The sequence below is a fragment of the Natrix helvetica genome (assembly GCF_964273705.1).
Source record: "Natrix helvetica genome assembly, chromosome: 1".
NCBI lineage: Eukaryota > Metazoa > Chordata > Lepidosauria > Squamata > Natricidae > Natrix > Natrix helvetica.
The window spans coordinates 140,304,065-140,317,786 of record NC_138548.1 but is presented as its reverse complement, the minus strand read 5'-3'; the positions used below and the strand labels follow the sequence as shown (position 1 = coordinate 140,317,786).

The window sequence follows — 13,722 nt, the reverse complement described above, 5'->3', positions numbered from 1 at the left end:
GTACGATCTGCAGCCCACACCTATAGAGCGTACTTCCAGAGCGGCATCCATCCTCCGTGCTTTGAAAAAAAAACCCAAGCGACGGGCGGCGCCAACAGCAGAGATGTCCTTCGCGCGAGTGGGGAGCGGAAAAGCCGCTGCGCAGCCCCCCTCTCCAGCCATGCAGAACCCCATTCACTCACCTAAGGGCATTCCGAAGGTACCGAGCCGCAGGAGGCGTAGGGTGGCGAACAGGCGCTTGCGCTGCTTGGTGCCTTCCGGGTACTGCTAGGTCAGTCAGCGGTGCTGTGCCCGGCTGGAAAGGGGGTTGCCGGGTGGCTGCTCGTGAGCTTGGTCACCTTATGGCTGCTGTGTTGCTGCTGTGACAGCGCAACACAGCCATTTGACCCTGAGGCTGTGCCCAGCTCTTCGGGAACCCAGTCGCAAGGGAGCAGCCGCTCGGCAACCCCAAAATAATAAGCCCTCCCCTTTAATAAGCCCAAGGCCATATTTCGTGGGTCCAAAAAAATATAAGACCCTGTCGTATTTTCGGGGAAACATGGTAATACAAAATTACATTGTAATAAAAATTTAAAAATCCGCTACAGCAAAATAAAATAAGGTAGTTGTCTGGTTCACAGAATAAGCCCTGGTGGGGCAATGGCTAGAATGCAGTATTGCAGGCAAACTCTGTGCACAGCCTGGAGTTTGATCCTAATGGGGCTCAAAGTTTCCGCAGTCTTCTATCCTTCTGAGGTCGGTAAAATGAGGACCTATATTGTTGTGGGCAATATGCTGACATAAACTGCCCAGAGAGTGCTGAAATGTGTGTTTCTCCTAAAATAAGACCTACCCCAAAAAAGAAGCCCTATCATGTTTTTGAACGTATGAGCTCAAATTAAGCCCTACCCTCAAAATTAGCCCTAATTAAGACCCTGCCCACACTGGGGTGCTGGGGGTGGGGTGAGGTAAAAATTAAGCTAGGGTGGGGATAGGTGGTGGTGGAGCTGCCCTACTTACCAGGCATTGCATACCTAACACTTGCCTCCTCTTCTGTGGCCACTTCTTCTGTGTCCCACTTCTGCGGCAACTTGCCATCGCTTGCATGCACCCCCGGCCTCCATTTCACCATGGAGCCTTCCGGAAAGCCCTCTGCAGCTGAGAAACTAACTTTGGATTGACGTGTGCGTCGCTCCATGGCTTCCGTTTCCCCTTCAGATGCCTTCCAGAAAGCTTCTGCAGCTAATAACATAGCTCCGGATCAATCAAAGGCAAGCAGCTGCAGAAGAAGTGGGGTAGCAGCTGGCTCCTGCTGGGCGGGGCTGTTGGTGCCGCAGCAGCGAAGGGAGTCAATAATTAGACCCACCCTAGCTGGTTTTTCAGGGGTCAAAAAAAATAAGATGGTCTTATTTTCAGGGAAACACAGTATGTCTTATTGCTATAACACTGAGAACACATAAAAAACAAGCTCATAAAACAGATACCAAGTTAATATTTCTTTGGGGGAAATAATTATCTGTGGAAACCGTTTCTAAATGTATCTATTATTAAGACATTTACAATAATAAATTTTAACAAACAAAGCCAGTTCAGAGAGCTTACCTTTGAAGGAATTATTGAAGCAGAGGTTTGGTAGGTAATTTGTCAAGGATGGATTCCTTCTTTAATCAGAGAATTTGGATTCTTTCCATTGAGGAGGGAGTTGGACTCAGTAACCCAATTGTTCCCTTCCATATCTATAATTATAGCAATTAAGCAATTATTAGGACAATAGCCAACCTAAAGTACTCCTCTAAAATGCTTCTGCATTTTATAGCTTTAAAATCTTGAAATAATATTTGTAGTCTCTGAAGCCAGATGAGAGAAGAAAGTCAGAGCTTACCTAGTATTTAATGGCTGTAAGGCTATTATAATAAAATGCATAATTGCAATATATGAAAGAATAAGTAAAATTGCTGACCTCATTTAGCTCACTAAAGAATTCTTCAGGAGCAGTCTTTATTTTTAAGACAAAATGTTCATGAAATTATGTAAGACGTATTGTCTCGCTATTAAATCTTTCCCTCACTCACTGACATTAACAAGGTTTCCAATTTGTATGCAGAGTTCCTTAACAGAGTTAAGAGAGTTATCAGAGTTATTGTTATTCTGTTCCTTGAGAAGGTAATGTCTGGGAATAATGGGACAACAATGTTCTATATTTGCAGGCACTATTTGCTTTTTGTGGGGACAAATAAGCATACTTAGAAAGCTAAAAAAAATGGTCTCAATTCAAGCACAATATAGTAGGGAGAGAACTTATAGTTCTTTTGGTAAGAAATCAGTTCATCTGTGGTGTTGGATATATTAGATCCTGTAAAGCTATCAAAACAAGTAAAATGAAATATTATTATTCAGCTAAAATATTACATGGCTACAGAAAGTAGGTCAGATTGAGCTGACTAGTTTTTTTTTTCTTCACAGACTGAACCTCCTCTAAATACTCCAGAAAACAGGGAATATACTGCTGAAATCATGTTTGAATCCTTCAATGTTCCTGGACTTTACATTGCTGTTCAGGTGAGATGTAGAATTCTGATTTTATTAAATAATACTCCTTAAGGAACTATGTGGATTCTGCGTCAGTTGCCCCAGAATTAGCCTGTTCTGCATCAGCTGCACTTAGAACTTTTCTTTCTGGCATCTGACCTAAATAATAATGGTAATTTTATGAGAACTTCTTTCCTGCTATGTCCCAACTGGCCTACTGGACCGACAATGAGCTCACCCCAGTTTGAGATGAACATTTGAGAAATGTTCCAAATATGTTCTGAAGTATAATATAAAGTTTTGTAAGATCTATGTTTGTAAATGACTAAAATATACTCCTTTATCTTCTTTGTTTTTTTCTGACCGTTAATTTGGGATATATAAATCACTGTTCCTAGTATCGGACATCTAGTCCGATTAGTTTTGTTGGATAGCATGCTTAACTAAACAATGAGCACTAGTGATACTGCTTGGGAGGGGTGGCTAATAGTTTCTTTACAAAATGCACTAACTGCCTCTTATGATTAGGTGTGATGTGGAAATACTACCAATGTGCAAATCACACTAATGTAGAATTTCATAAAGTAATACAAATTAACTTTCTATCACATTGAGGTAAGAGCAAAATCATCTCGTAAAGTATAGTTTGTCTTTGTTTTATGTGATCTATAATTGTCTGTGAATTCTGCTTCTTGGAAGAAAGAGTGATCATTAGCACGGCAATTGCTACGTACGTCCTCAATCAGAATTTCACTTCTGCCTACTCTCAGGATATAGAGCACCTTATAATAAGTGTTTATTAGATGAAAGAGCACCATGATGCCTATAGTTTTATTATTTCTATACTTAACTCTTTTATAGTGTTTCCATGGTTCGCTACCACAGTAATTCTTTTCATAGGATTTATTTTTTTTGTTTAACATTTACAAGACATTTAGCATTATTTTGCAGTTGAAGATAATCTTTATTTTAAGTCATAATTCTGACTTACTAACATTTCTCATCAATATTTATTGAGTATGTATATTACACTTCTTAACAAAGGATTGATAATATATCTGATTACTATATTGGAAAGATTACATAGTAAGAAACCCATTGTAATACAGTGAACAGTAGAAGTAGGAAAGGATAATTTTAACACAATATTGTATTGAGTTCTTCTACTTGAACTCATCATATTTGCAATCACTTTATGCCAGAAAGATAATATGAAAAAGAATATTGTATTTTCAGCCAGTCTGAAATTAATGTAGCTTCAGTGGGATAGTGCTGCTTTCCATCAATACTTCACCTACTGAGATTATCTCAAAGCTTGAGTGCAAATTTCAGAAGAGTTCTAGTTTTCTATAGTGCTGTTGCAATTATTTAAAATTTAACAAACTATCTGTTCTTATATGTTCTTCATTTTCTTTTTCACTTTTTTCTTGTAATTGTATAATTTTCTTGGGCTATGTAATGCAGTATAAAATATATTGTATGGTTTTGTCTCATGTAGTATTCATTTTTTGGAGATTATGAAACATTTATACTCAAACTGTTTCCTTGGTAGGCTGTCCTTGCTTTAGCTGCATCTTGGACATCAAGACAAGTAGGAGAACGGACACTGACTGGAACGGTTATAGATAGCGGGGATGGTGTCACTCATGTCATTCCTGTGGTAAGATATAATTACACAGTTTCATTTATTAAACTACAGTTCCTAATACTGTAATTATTATGGAAAGCACAATCTTTTGTTTTCAGCCTTTTCCTCATGAGTTCAGAGCTATGTAACTATCCTCCACAAATTACAAAGTATGCAAAATTTTAACACTTATTATTTTTAACTAATGTTAAGAAATATATTTTCTTAGTTTACAAAGTATAAGGCACTTAAACAATCTGTTTATTTTATTTAAAAATATTTCAGTGATAGTTAACCTGGTGTCTTCAAGATATTTCATTAACAATTCTTAAAATTCCATACTTTGTGGCTAATAGAAATTAAGTCTAAAACATCAGAAAGACATCATTTGGTATATTTGCTGAAAAGTTATGCTCTTCAAAGATTTCATGACATAGAAAATGCTAATGCTGAAATATTTGTTTTGGTGTTCTCACTCCTGAGAAAGTGATATTAGATATTATTATTAGATCGTCCTGTAGGCTGCCTTGAAAGTTATATAAATAGAAAGGCGGGGTATAAATGCATTACTGAAATGCCCTACAGGTGATCTGTAGTCCTATGAAATTCAAGTCTTGCTACTTTTATTAACTCTGAACATAAGTTAGGGGGAATTAATGGGGGAAAGGGGAGAGAATTATTAGATTAACAGAATTCATCTTTTCATCTGCTTAACATGACATCATCAGAATTGTTTCTGATGAGGTAGAGTGGTCAAGTGCATTTCTGCCCAGGAATGCACCAGTGGGAAGAAGATCATATATGATTTATGATTGTCACCGAGGACATTTCTTTTATTTTCAGGCTGAAGGTTATGTAATTGGTAGCTGTATCAAACATATTCCAATAGCCGGACGAGATATAACTTACTTTATTCAGCAGCTGCTAAGAGAACGAGAAGTAGGAATCCCTCCAGAGCAATCATTGGAAACTGCTAAAGCAGTCAAGGTAATATATTTGGTTAACGTAAGTCGATATATCAGCAATACTTTTAATGAATGATTATTTATTGATCCAAGTGCAAATTGATATATTAAAATTCAAATCCTGGCTTTGCATATGTATACACTGTGCCATCCAGCAGCCTTCCCAGCAAATTGGATGAAGCCTAAAAATGACAACCAACTCTACAATTATGCCCTTACATCAAGATTTTGTGATACACTAGAAATGGCTACTCTCTATCTGGAGCTCTTTAGATGGCTTTTATTTCTACTTCCATAATCCAGAGCCCCAAAATGGACACCCATTCTTTTCTGTCTAGCTTTTGCTGAAGTTTAGCTATTTCTAGTCTGAGCAGAGAGTAATAAAATGGAAGGAAAATGGCAGAGAGAATCAATAGTTAAAAAGAGTTTCTCCTGCTCCCAATAAAGCCAATGGCAACAGAGAGGGAGCTATTAGAAAGGTCAAGCACAATAATCTGGAAACAACTAGTTTTTTGTCTACCCGGTTCTTCACAGTTCTGTATTATTTATTTGGATTGGTTAATATTTTCAAGGCATTTGCATTCCCCGTAGCAAGATTCTCTTCATGCTTGGGTATACTACAACTTTCTAACTAGAGCTGCCTTTGAAGAGTGGAAATTTTAATATATTCAGTATCTTCATCCAAAATGATACTCACTCTTTGTACAATTCTAGGTTACAGGAATTTGAGTTTAACCCTGTATTGCTTTACATCATTAAGTTAATTTTAATTACTTGTCAACTCTGATAGATTCTATGACTAATCCATGAATAAATGAAAATAGTTAATATTAGGAACTTAGAGGCTAACTAGCCAGCAACTTATTTTTTTCTTTTGTATGTTATAATTCTAAATAGATTTCTGGTTTTACATTGAGAAGACCTATAATTTCTTTCCTGGAAGTTCTTTGTCTATATTTTCCCACAAATACATCTATTATTATTGATAGGCTTTTGGTTATATAATAGTACGGTATGTTACTATAGCAGCAATATGTATGATTGCATTTTCCAATTACTGTCTTGCTGCTGAAAGAATTAAAACTGTTCAGACTCTCTGGATGCTATAATTTTTTTAGGGATGCATAAAATGTATCTATACTAAGTAACCAGAGATGGGTTCCTACTGGTTCGGCTGAACCAGTAGTGGTTTGCCAGCCTGAGTCGCCGGAACCGGTAGCTACCCAGGCCTACCATGCCTCCAAACTGGTTCCCCTGTCGGCGTGGCATTTTGTTCATTTTTTAATGTTCTGCACATGCACAGGCCTATTTGTGGGCAACTGCGCACGTGTGCGGAATGTGCACATGCAATATTGTGCGTGCACCGAACCAGCAGTAATGCTGGCAGCAACCCACCCCTGTAGTACCAAGTACTAATTTTCTAAACATAGGTGATTAATATTCATGTTTGATATCCTCCCATTTATGCCATTTGTAAACTGCCTACAGTCACTTAGCTGAGATGGGCAATGTAGAAATTTGATACATAAATGCCAGTCTGTATCTTAGTTTTTAGAGAAACTTTTAACAAAGATCAGATAGAAAGCTTGGATATTTAGTCATTTTAACAAATATGTGTTTTTGTTTTTCCAGGAACGTTTTAGTTATGTTTGTCCAGACTTAGTGAAAGAATTTAATAAATATGATGTAGATGGTACCAAGTGGATCAAACAATATACTGGAATCAATGCTATCTCAAAGAAAGAATTTACCATTGATGTTGGCTATGAAAGATTCTTAGGACCAGAAATTTTCTTTCATCCTGAGGTAAATTAAAGCATATTATATGTGTGTGTGAATTCTTCCTAAACAATATTTGAAGTAAAAGAGGGGATGGTTGTTACATTTTAAACCTACACCAATGGTGTATCTCTCTTCCCACTGTGAATTGGTTTAATTATACCACCAGTGTAGTTTTTATGTTGAGTTATAAGGTTAAATATTTCTCCCAGCTGATGCCATTTTTTATATTGAACTGCTTGATTCATTGCTTAGCATTTTGAGATGTGTAGGTGGACTCCGAATTGTTCAGCATAAGATAACAGCAGGCAAAATAGAAAGAGGAAAGTGATCAGAGGACACATTCTGCCTTTCAGTGAACTGAATCTGGCCTTTACAAGTGCCCTTTTTCTCTCAGAACAAACGTTTCTATTCTGTTTTCCCTCTGCGGTTCTGTGTGGCCCTGTGATCCACCTCTGTGTGCATGATTAAGCACATTGCATCCCTTTATCTGTATTATGAAGCTGAAATACTTTGCTTTAAATCATAATGATACTGCTAGTTACTTTTGATGTGGTATGATTGAAGGGCCGAAATGCATCCTCCTAGGTCAAGATAAGTTTATCTGAAGTGTTGCATGTTTGAAAGAAAAACCCTACATTTATATTTATCTTAAGAGATGGGTAACTGGATACCTTAGAGACATATTGCCCTAAAATTTCCACAATTACTGAAAATTGGTGGCATGGTTTCCATTATTTAGAGATAAGAAAACAATAAGTATAGTATAAACTCTCAAATACCTTAACAGAGCCTTTTAAAAAACTGAGGGAAATGCTCAAATTTTAGCAATAGCAATAGCACTTACTTATATACTGCTTCATAATGCTTTATAGCACTGTAAGTGGTTTACAGAGTCAGCATATTGCCCCAACAATCAGGGTCCTCATTTTATTGATCTCAGAAGGATGGAAGGCTGAGTGAACCTTGAGCTGGTCAGGATAAAACTCCAGGCTGTGGGCAGAGTTTTCCTGCAATACTGCATTCTAACCACTGCGCCAGCACAGCTCAGGGTATTTTCCCTCATAACCTAAAACTATTCTTGCAGAAAATTTGGTCCTATCTATTTTATATCACTACCTCACCACAATGGTCTTAGACATCTACAGACATGTTAAATGCAGCCACAAAAAGCTTGTTCAAGCCTATTATAAAACAGAAAACAAGGCAGAAGTTGTGGATGTTTGTTTTCCTTCATTTTTCTAACTTCACTTTCCTTTTAATTAGAAATAATTCTTCCCTAAATTATGCCTTTTTAATATAAAACTGCTAGCCAAATCTTTCTTTTCATACATTGCTTCCCATTTAATTTGTGGGTTAATTATCTCTAGTTGTTAAATGTATTCCATTTTTCTTCTAGTTTATTTTCTTGAGGATGCTAGAACAATCTATGCTAATCATTCCATTCTATTTTTTTTAAAAAAATATGTGGGATAGTGGTTAAGGCACAAGGCTACAAACCACTGTGAGTTCTAGGCCTGCTCTAGGAATGAAAATTGTCTGGGTGACTTTGGGCTAGTCATTTTCTGTCAGTCCACTCTCCCAAGGTGGTTGTTGTAAGGGAAAACAGGAGGCAGGAGTATTAGGTATGTTCACCATCCTAAAAGAGACAGAAATGTAGCAAAGTAAAAATACAACAGCAACAATAATAGGAATACCTATTCTGTTTTCAGTTTGCTAATCCAGACTTCACACAGCCCATCTCAGAAGTAGTAGATGAAGTTATTCAAAACTGTCCTATTGATGTTAGACGTCCACTGTATAAGGTTAGTTAAATGAGAGAAGGTAAGAAAGTATGGATGTGAAAAGGTGTTGCTGGATGCAAAGCATCTATTTTTTTCTATATCCTAAGAATCTCCCTCTCTTTTAGATAAAAGCAGAGTTTTTAAAAAAGTCTTAATATAGATAACTAGAAATAATATTTGCATTTATTTTATCATTTATCATTTATTTATCATTTGATATAAATGTTGGGATAATAACAATTGAGCTTGATATAAGCTGGTTCTGCTTATTGCTTTATTTGTACTGTCTTCCACTATGATGGAATTTGTACATGATTTAATGTAGTACAACTTATCAATGTGAGGAATTAACATTTTGGTCATAGTTAAACATAGACACACTGCTGAAATCAGTTGTCATGTGATTAGCAGGCCAGTCTAGTTTGTGAAACTGAAAAGGAGTTTTTGTGATCTCTAGATTCTGTCCCTCCCAGAATAAATGTCTCCTTGGAGACCTCTACACAGGAATCCCCTGGGCCTTGGAGATAACTGTGCTAGCCATCTTGGATATGCTTTCTGTCAACAGAAGGTCATTTTATCTCATCTGAATCCTCTTAGCTGCTGCCTGACTTGATTTTCTTTTGTTCTGTAAATTTGTTTGGTTAAAATTTATTAAATTTTGTTGATTGGTGAAAGCATATTTGAGCAACGCTGTTCTCCCTTTTTAAGATTGCTCAATGCGTTTATTTAAAAGATATAACTTTGCCTTCTATATAGGAAATAAAGTCTTTGAACAGGTCACATGTATAGAGATTGCAGCTGTCTTTCTATCTTTTATGACTGGTTAGAAATGTCATTATTACCATTATTCCTAATTCCAGAAGTGAATATCTCATTTTCACTGCTGCATAAATGATTTGATTTTGTTTGTGCAATTTTAATTCAGAATATTGTCCTTTCTGGAGGCTCAACAATGTTCAGGGATTTTGGACGACGTTTGCAGAGGGACTTGAAAAGGACTGTGGATGCTAGACTGAAACTCAGTGAAGAACTGAGTGGTGGCAGACTGAAGGTTTGTTTCCTAGACAATAGAATGCATTGATGTGGATGACATGTGTTCTGATTTAAATGCTTGCTTGGAATGGAAACTTTTAACAACGTCCTTATAGTACTGAGTAGTAGTATAATCTGATTTTCCTTGTTATCTTCGTAATTTTTTTATTGCTGTAGAAAGTACTCAAATCTATGCTTTGAAAATGAACAGTTTGGGTAAGTGGTGATCTTTACCACCTAATGCAGGCAGCTGAGTACTTGGTGTTCCAGAAATTCATAGGCTGTTGATCTATTGGTCGTCTAGTGATTTGGGTCCTTCACCTTCTCTGCACCTCTTCCAGTTGGCTCAGTTTCAGTTTACCTCATTATTTGATAGGGTTTACTTTATTTTATTCATTATTATTTTATTTTATTACTGTATTTTTCATTGTCCCTACAATACTTCTGATGGATCATGTGTATCTTAAAACATGAAAAGCAGATACTAAAAGCATATTCATTTTAGTATTATTCAGCAATTGCAGTTAAATATTGCTTGTGCCTGCAAATATTAGGTAATATTGGCAATAACCAGCTATGGAGTTACAGACCTTTTAGGCTTGGTGAGGCAACAGTCCATTTAATTTATCTACCTCAAAGAAAGTTTTCATTCTCTATTATGAAAGAAGTTGCCATAGAAGCTTCAGTACTATCCTCTACAAAGCAAGTATCAGAAATGATTTAATAAGGTTAATTTGAAGCATCTCAATTTTGCAAATTTGTAATGGCGTGTTCTATACATTTGGAAAGTGTTTCAAGTTTGAAAACCAACTACAAACACACTGAACAATCCCTTACCTGCTCGAAATGCCTTTTGAAGATTCAGATAGTTCAAATTGAAATATTTGGCACATCTCTAGTTTTGAGAATCTTTTTCTTGTTTAAAAATTCATTTTGATCTTTACTAACATGTACTAAACTCGGTGTTATTTTGCTTCAGCTCTGGATATTGCTCTGACTCAAGCGACATATTAGGAATAACCAATATTTAGTATTTTCTAAATAAATAGTGATTACAATGAAAAATGTGATGAGCTTAAGAGAGTTATTAGAATTTAAATAACATATTGCTATTATATTATTATAAATTATTATAAATAAATTTAGTAAAGGTGGCTTGGCACTTTGCTAAACTTTAACTGCTAAATTATTTTTACTACTTTTACCATGAAAGTGCAGTGGAATTAAAACAAATATTTCCAATGATAGAATACAACTATTAATATTAATTTGAGATAAAACATTAGAAACTTATTTATATTATACTGTACATACTATTTCCCAGTAAGGTTTTTGCTAAAAAGTTAGTTTATTCTTTTTAGATGAAAATGCCAGGAATTAAATGTAGAAATTAAGCCTCCAAAGTATATATTTTCAAATTGGTAATTGATTGTTGATCTATGAATTACATTTTAGTGTTATTTCTTGAAGCTGTTCAGCTATGAGACTATATGAGAATTGGGTTACAAATAATCCGAGTCCATCTTCCTCCTCTCTAGGGCTGTGCAAATCATATTAATCAGTCAAGTGATTCTTGTTAAACTAAACAAAAAATAAATTAAAACTGAATAAAAATTGAGTTAAAGTTGTGTAAATCAATTCTCAATAGATTTGATGGTACAGTGGTAAGTGTGTTTTATTCCTCAGAATAATGTTAAAGCATTTATTTTTATGCAAAGTAATATTGCAATATAGTACGTTTTGTATAAGTCGACTTGTACATGTTGTGGAATTAATCTTATGCTGATTTTGTTTTCCATTATAGCCAAAACCTATTGATGTACAAGTTATTACTCATCATATGCAAAGATACGCTGTTTGGTTTGGAGGATCAATGCTGGCTTCCACAGTAAGTTTACAAAAATGGAAAAGGAATCTGAAGACATGGTTCACTATAACAGTTATTGCAATATTACAGTAGGTAATAGGTATTACAATAAATGTAAAAATACTCAGAGAAAAACTTTCTTTAATATTTCTTTGATTGGGAGCTGCCCAGAGTTGACTGAAAGATGCATGGCTATATAAATATTTTAAATAAATAAATAAATTTTGGTAAATAGAATATGATTATCAAAGGCCCAGTCATAACTGCATAAATATCTTTATCTCTTTCTGGTCCAGATGATATTCTGAAATTTTAGAATAGGGTTAAATAGCATATTTATGTAGGATAAGCTATAAGACTTATGAATTTGTAGAAGTGTATATTATTTGGCTTTAAGCCTTTTCAAATGGGAAAATACACTGAACTCTTTGAGTAGTTCATGATTTTTAATAGTAGTGAGTGTCTCAAATAATTTGAGATGGCTTTCTGAGAATGCAGGAATAGACTGAAACTTCAGGCCCATCTACTCTGGAATGCCATGCACCTAGCCTTCAAATGTACAATAAAAACTGAACACAATATTCAAGAACACCAATTTACTGCTTATATCTTCATTTCAATGATTGGAAACATTTATTTTTATATGATAGCTGCATCATTTATGATAACATTAATACAATAATGTTTCTTATGGAATTTTTGTCCTTTTTCCAAAATGTTTATTTTAATAAATATAAAATTGCAATATGATTGAGTGCATTAATTTAATTTTCTCTTTTGTCTTCTTTTTTAGCCTGAGTTCTACCAAGTATGCCACACCAAAAAAGATTATGAAGAAATTGGTCCTAGCATCTGTCGTCACAACCCAGTTTTTGGAGTTATGTCTTAAATCTGACATTTAATGAATTGAGTTTAGCGAGGCAAGGAAATGGTCTTTCTCAGTGCTTATTTGTCTGGATGGTCGGTATTAAGATAAGAAACATGACTTGAAAATAAAAAAAAAGACCAAACACAATTAAACAGGAATATTTTAATAACTGTCTCAACATGCTGATATAGTGGGAAGCCAAACAATTCAAAGTGTTTTTTTTCTTTTGACTGAATATTTGAAGCTGTGCATAAACAAAACAAAAGAAGTTGGTCTTTGTTCTTTTTGTGCCCTAATATTTTGTATATTAATGGAATATCCAAGATTTGATGGGATTTGATGGTATGTAGATAGTCAGCTCTATAATTCTTCTATTGTACTCTTAATTGTGTACAATGCAAGAGCCTGTTTATATTTCCTACTTTTTTATACATCGAGAAAAAAATATCAGTGATTGAAAGTAATGTTAATATTTGACAAGAAAAAACACCAGTGGCCAATTGGAGGCGAATGTGAAAATTAATAATGCCCACATGGAGTTTCATCATGTAAATCTCTAATGTCAAAATATGACCAATCTTCCACTTGCATTCCATACATAATGCAACTTGGCAAATGCTTTTGGACCTGAGGGACTAGAATCTTGGATTAAGTGATGCCTGCTAGTGCTTTCTGATTATTTGGTGCATTTTCATTCTATTTCTTGCTTGGGGAAGGGGTGGGAAAGTAAAGACAAAACTGTTGGACAAGTATTGCAGTTCTGTAGTGTCATTTCTAATTGCAACCAAATATTCCGATTATGAAAATGGGTGTATTCCACCATTCAAATAAAGACACAACATTCTTTTTTAATATTCATGTGAGGCCTTTCAATTTCGTTGTTTAATCATTTGTGAAGGTCCTTCTAATCTGCAATCACAGTTTCTCACTCCCTAATTTGGAAAAGATGAGAGGGATACATGTATGCAAATGGTGTGTTATCTATTTAATAGCATAATGCAGTTTTAGAAGCGTAATTCTAATTAAATATATGTTTTCCATGAGATTTTGGTAAATAAAGCTGTTGCATTCCTGGCGTCTTGTGTCACAGATTTGATAACAGTAACTCAAGAGAATCAAGTATAAGAATTTTATTGATGGTATGTTTAGTCAGAAGCAGACTTGGTGGGGCTGATGTATGATGTATGTAGAGTATGTAAAAATGGAACTATTGCTGCGTTTAACTGAATGTCATGACAAAGCTCTCCTTGACTGAAAGCCTTGAACAGAGAAAGTTTCTGATCATTCAGAAT

At 35.2% G+C, this 13,722-nt stretch overlaps 1 protein-coding gene across 1 annotated transcript in view; it reads left to right on the top strand.

Moving 5' to 3' along the window:
- ACTR3 (actin related protein 3) overlaps positions 1 to 13,505 on the top strand; it is a 38,882-nt gene extending 25,377 nt beyond the window's left edge. The window contains exons 5-12 of the mRNA XM_081971124.1: positions 2,443 to 2,538; positions 4,061 to 4,168; positions 4,979 to 5,122; positions 6,733 to 6,906; positions 8,592 to 8,684; positions 9,589 to 9,714; positions 11,500 to 11,583; positions 12,356 to 13,505. Coding sequence (XP_081827250.1) covers positions 2,443 to 2,538; positions 4,061 to 4,168; positions 4,979 to 5,122; positions 6,733 to 6,906; positions 8,592 to 8,684; positions 9,589 to 9,714; positions 11,500 to 11,583; positions 12,356 to 12,451 — 921 coding nt within the window. The 3' untranslated portion in view covers positions 12,452 to 13,505. The remainder of the gene's footprint in view (positions 1 to 2,442; positions 2,539 to 4,060; positions 4,169 to 4,978; positions 5,123 to 6,732; positions 6,907 to 8,591; positions 8,685 to 9,588; positions 9,715 to 11,499; positions 11,584 to 12,355) is intronic.
- The last annotated feature ends 217 nt before the right edge of the window (positions 13,506 to 13,722 follow it).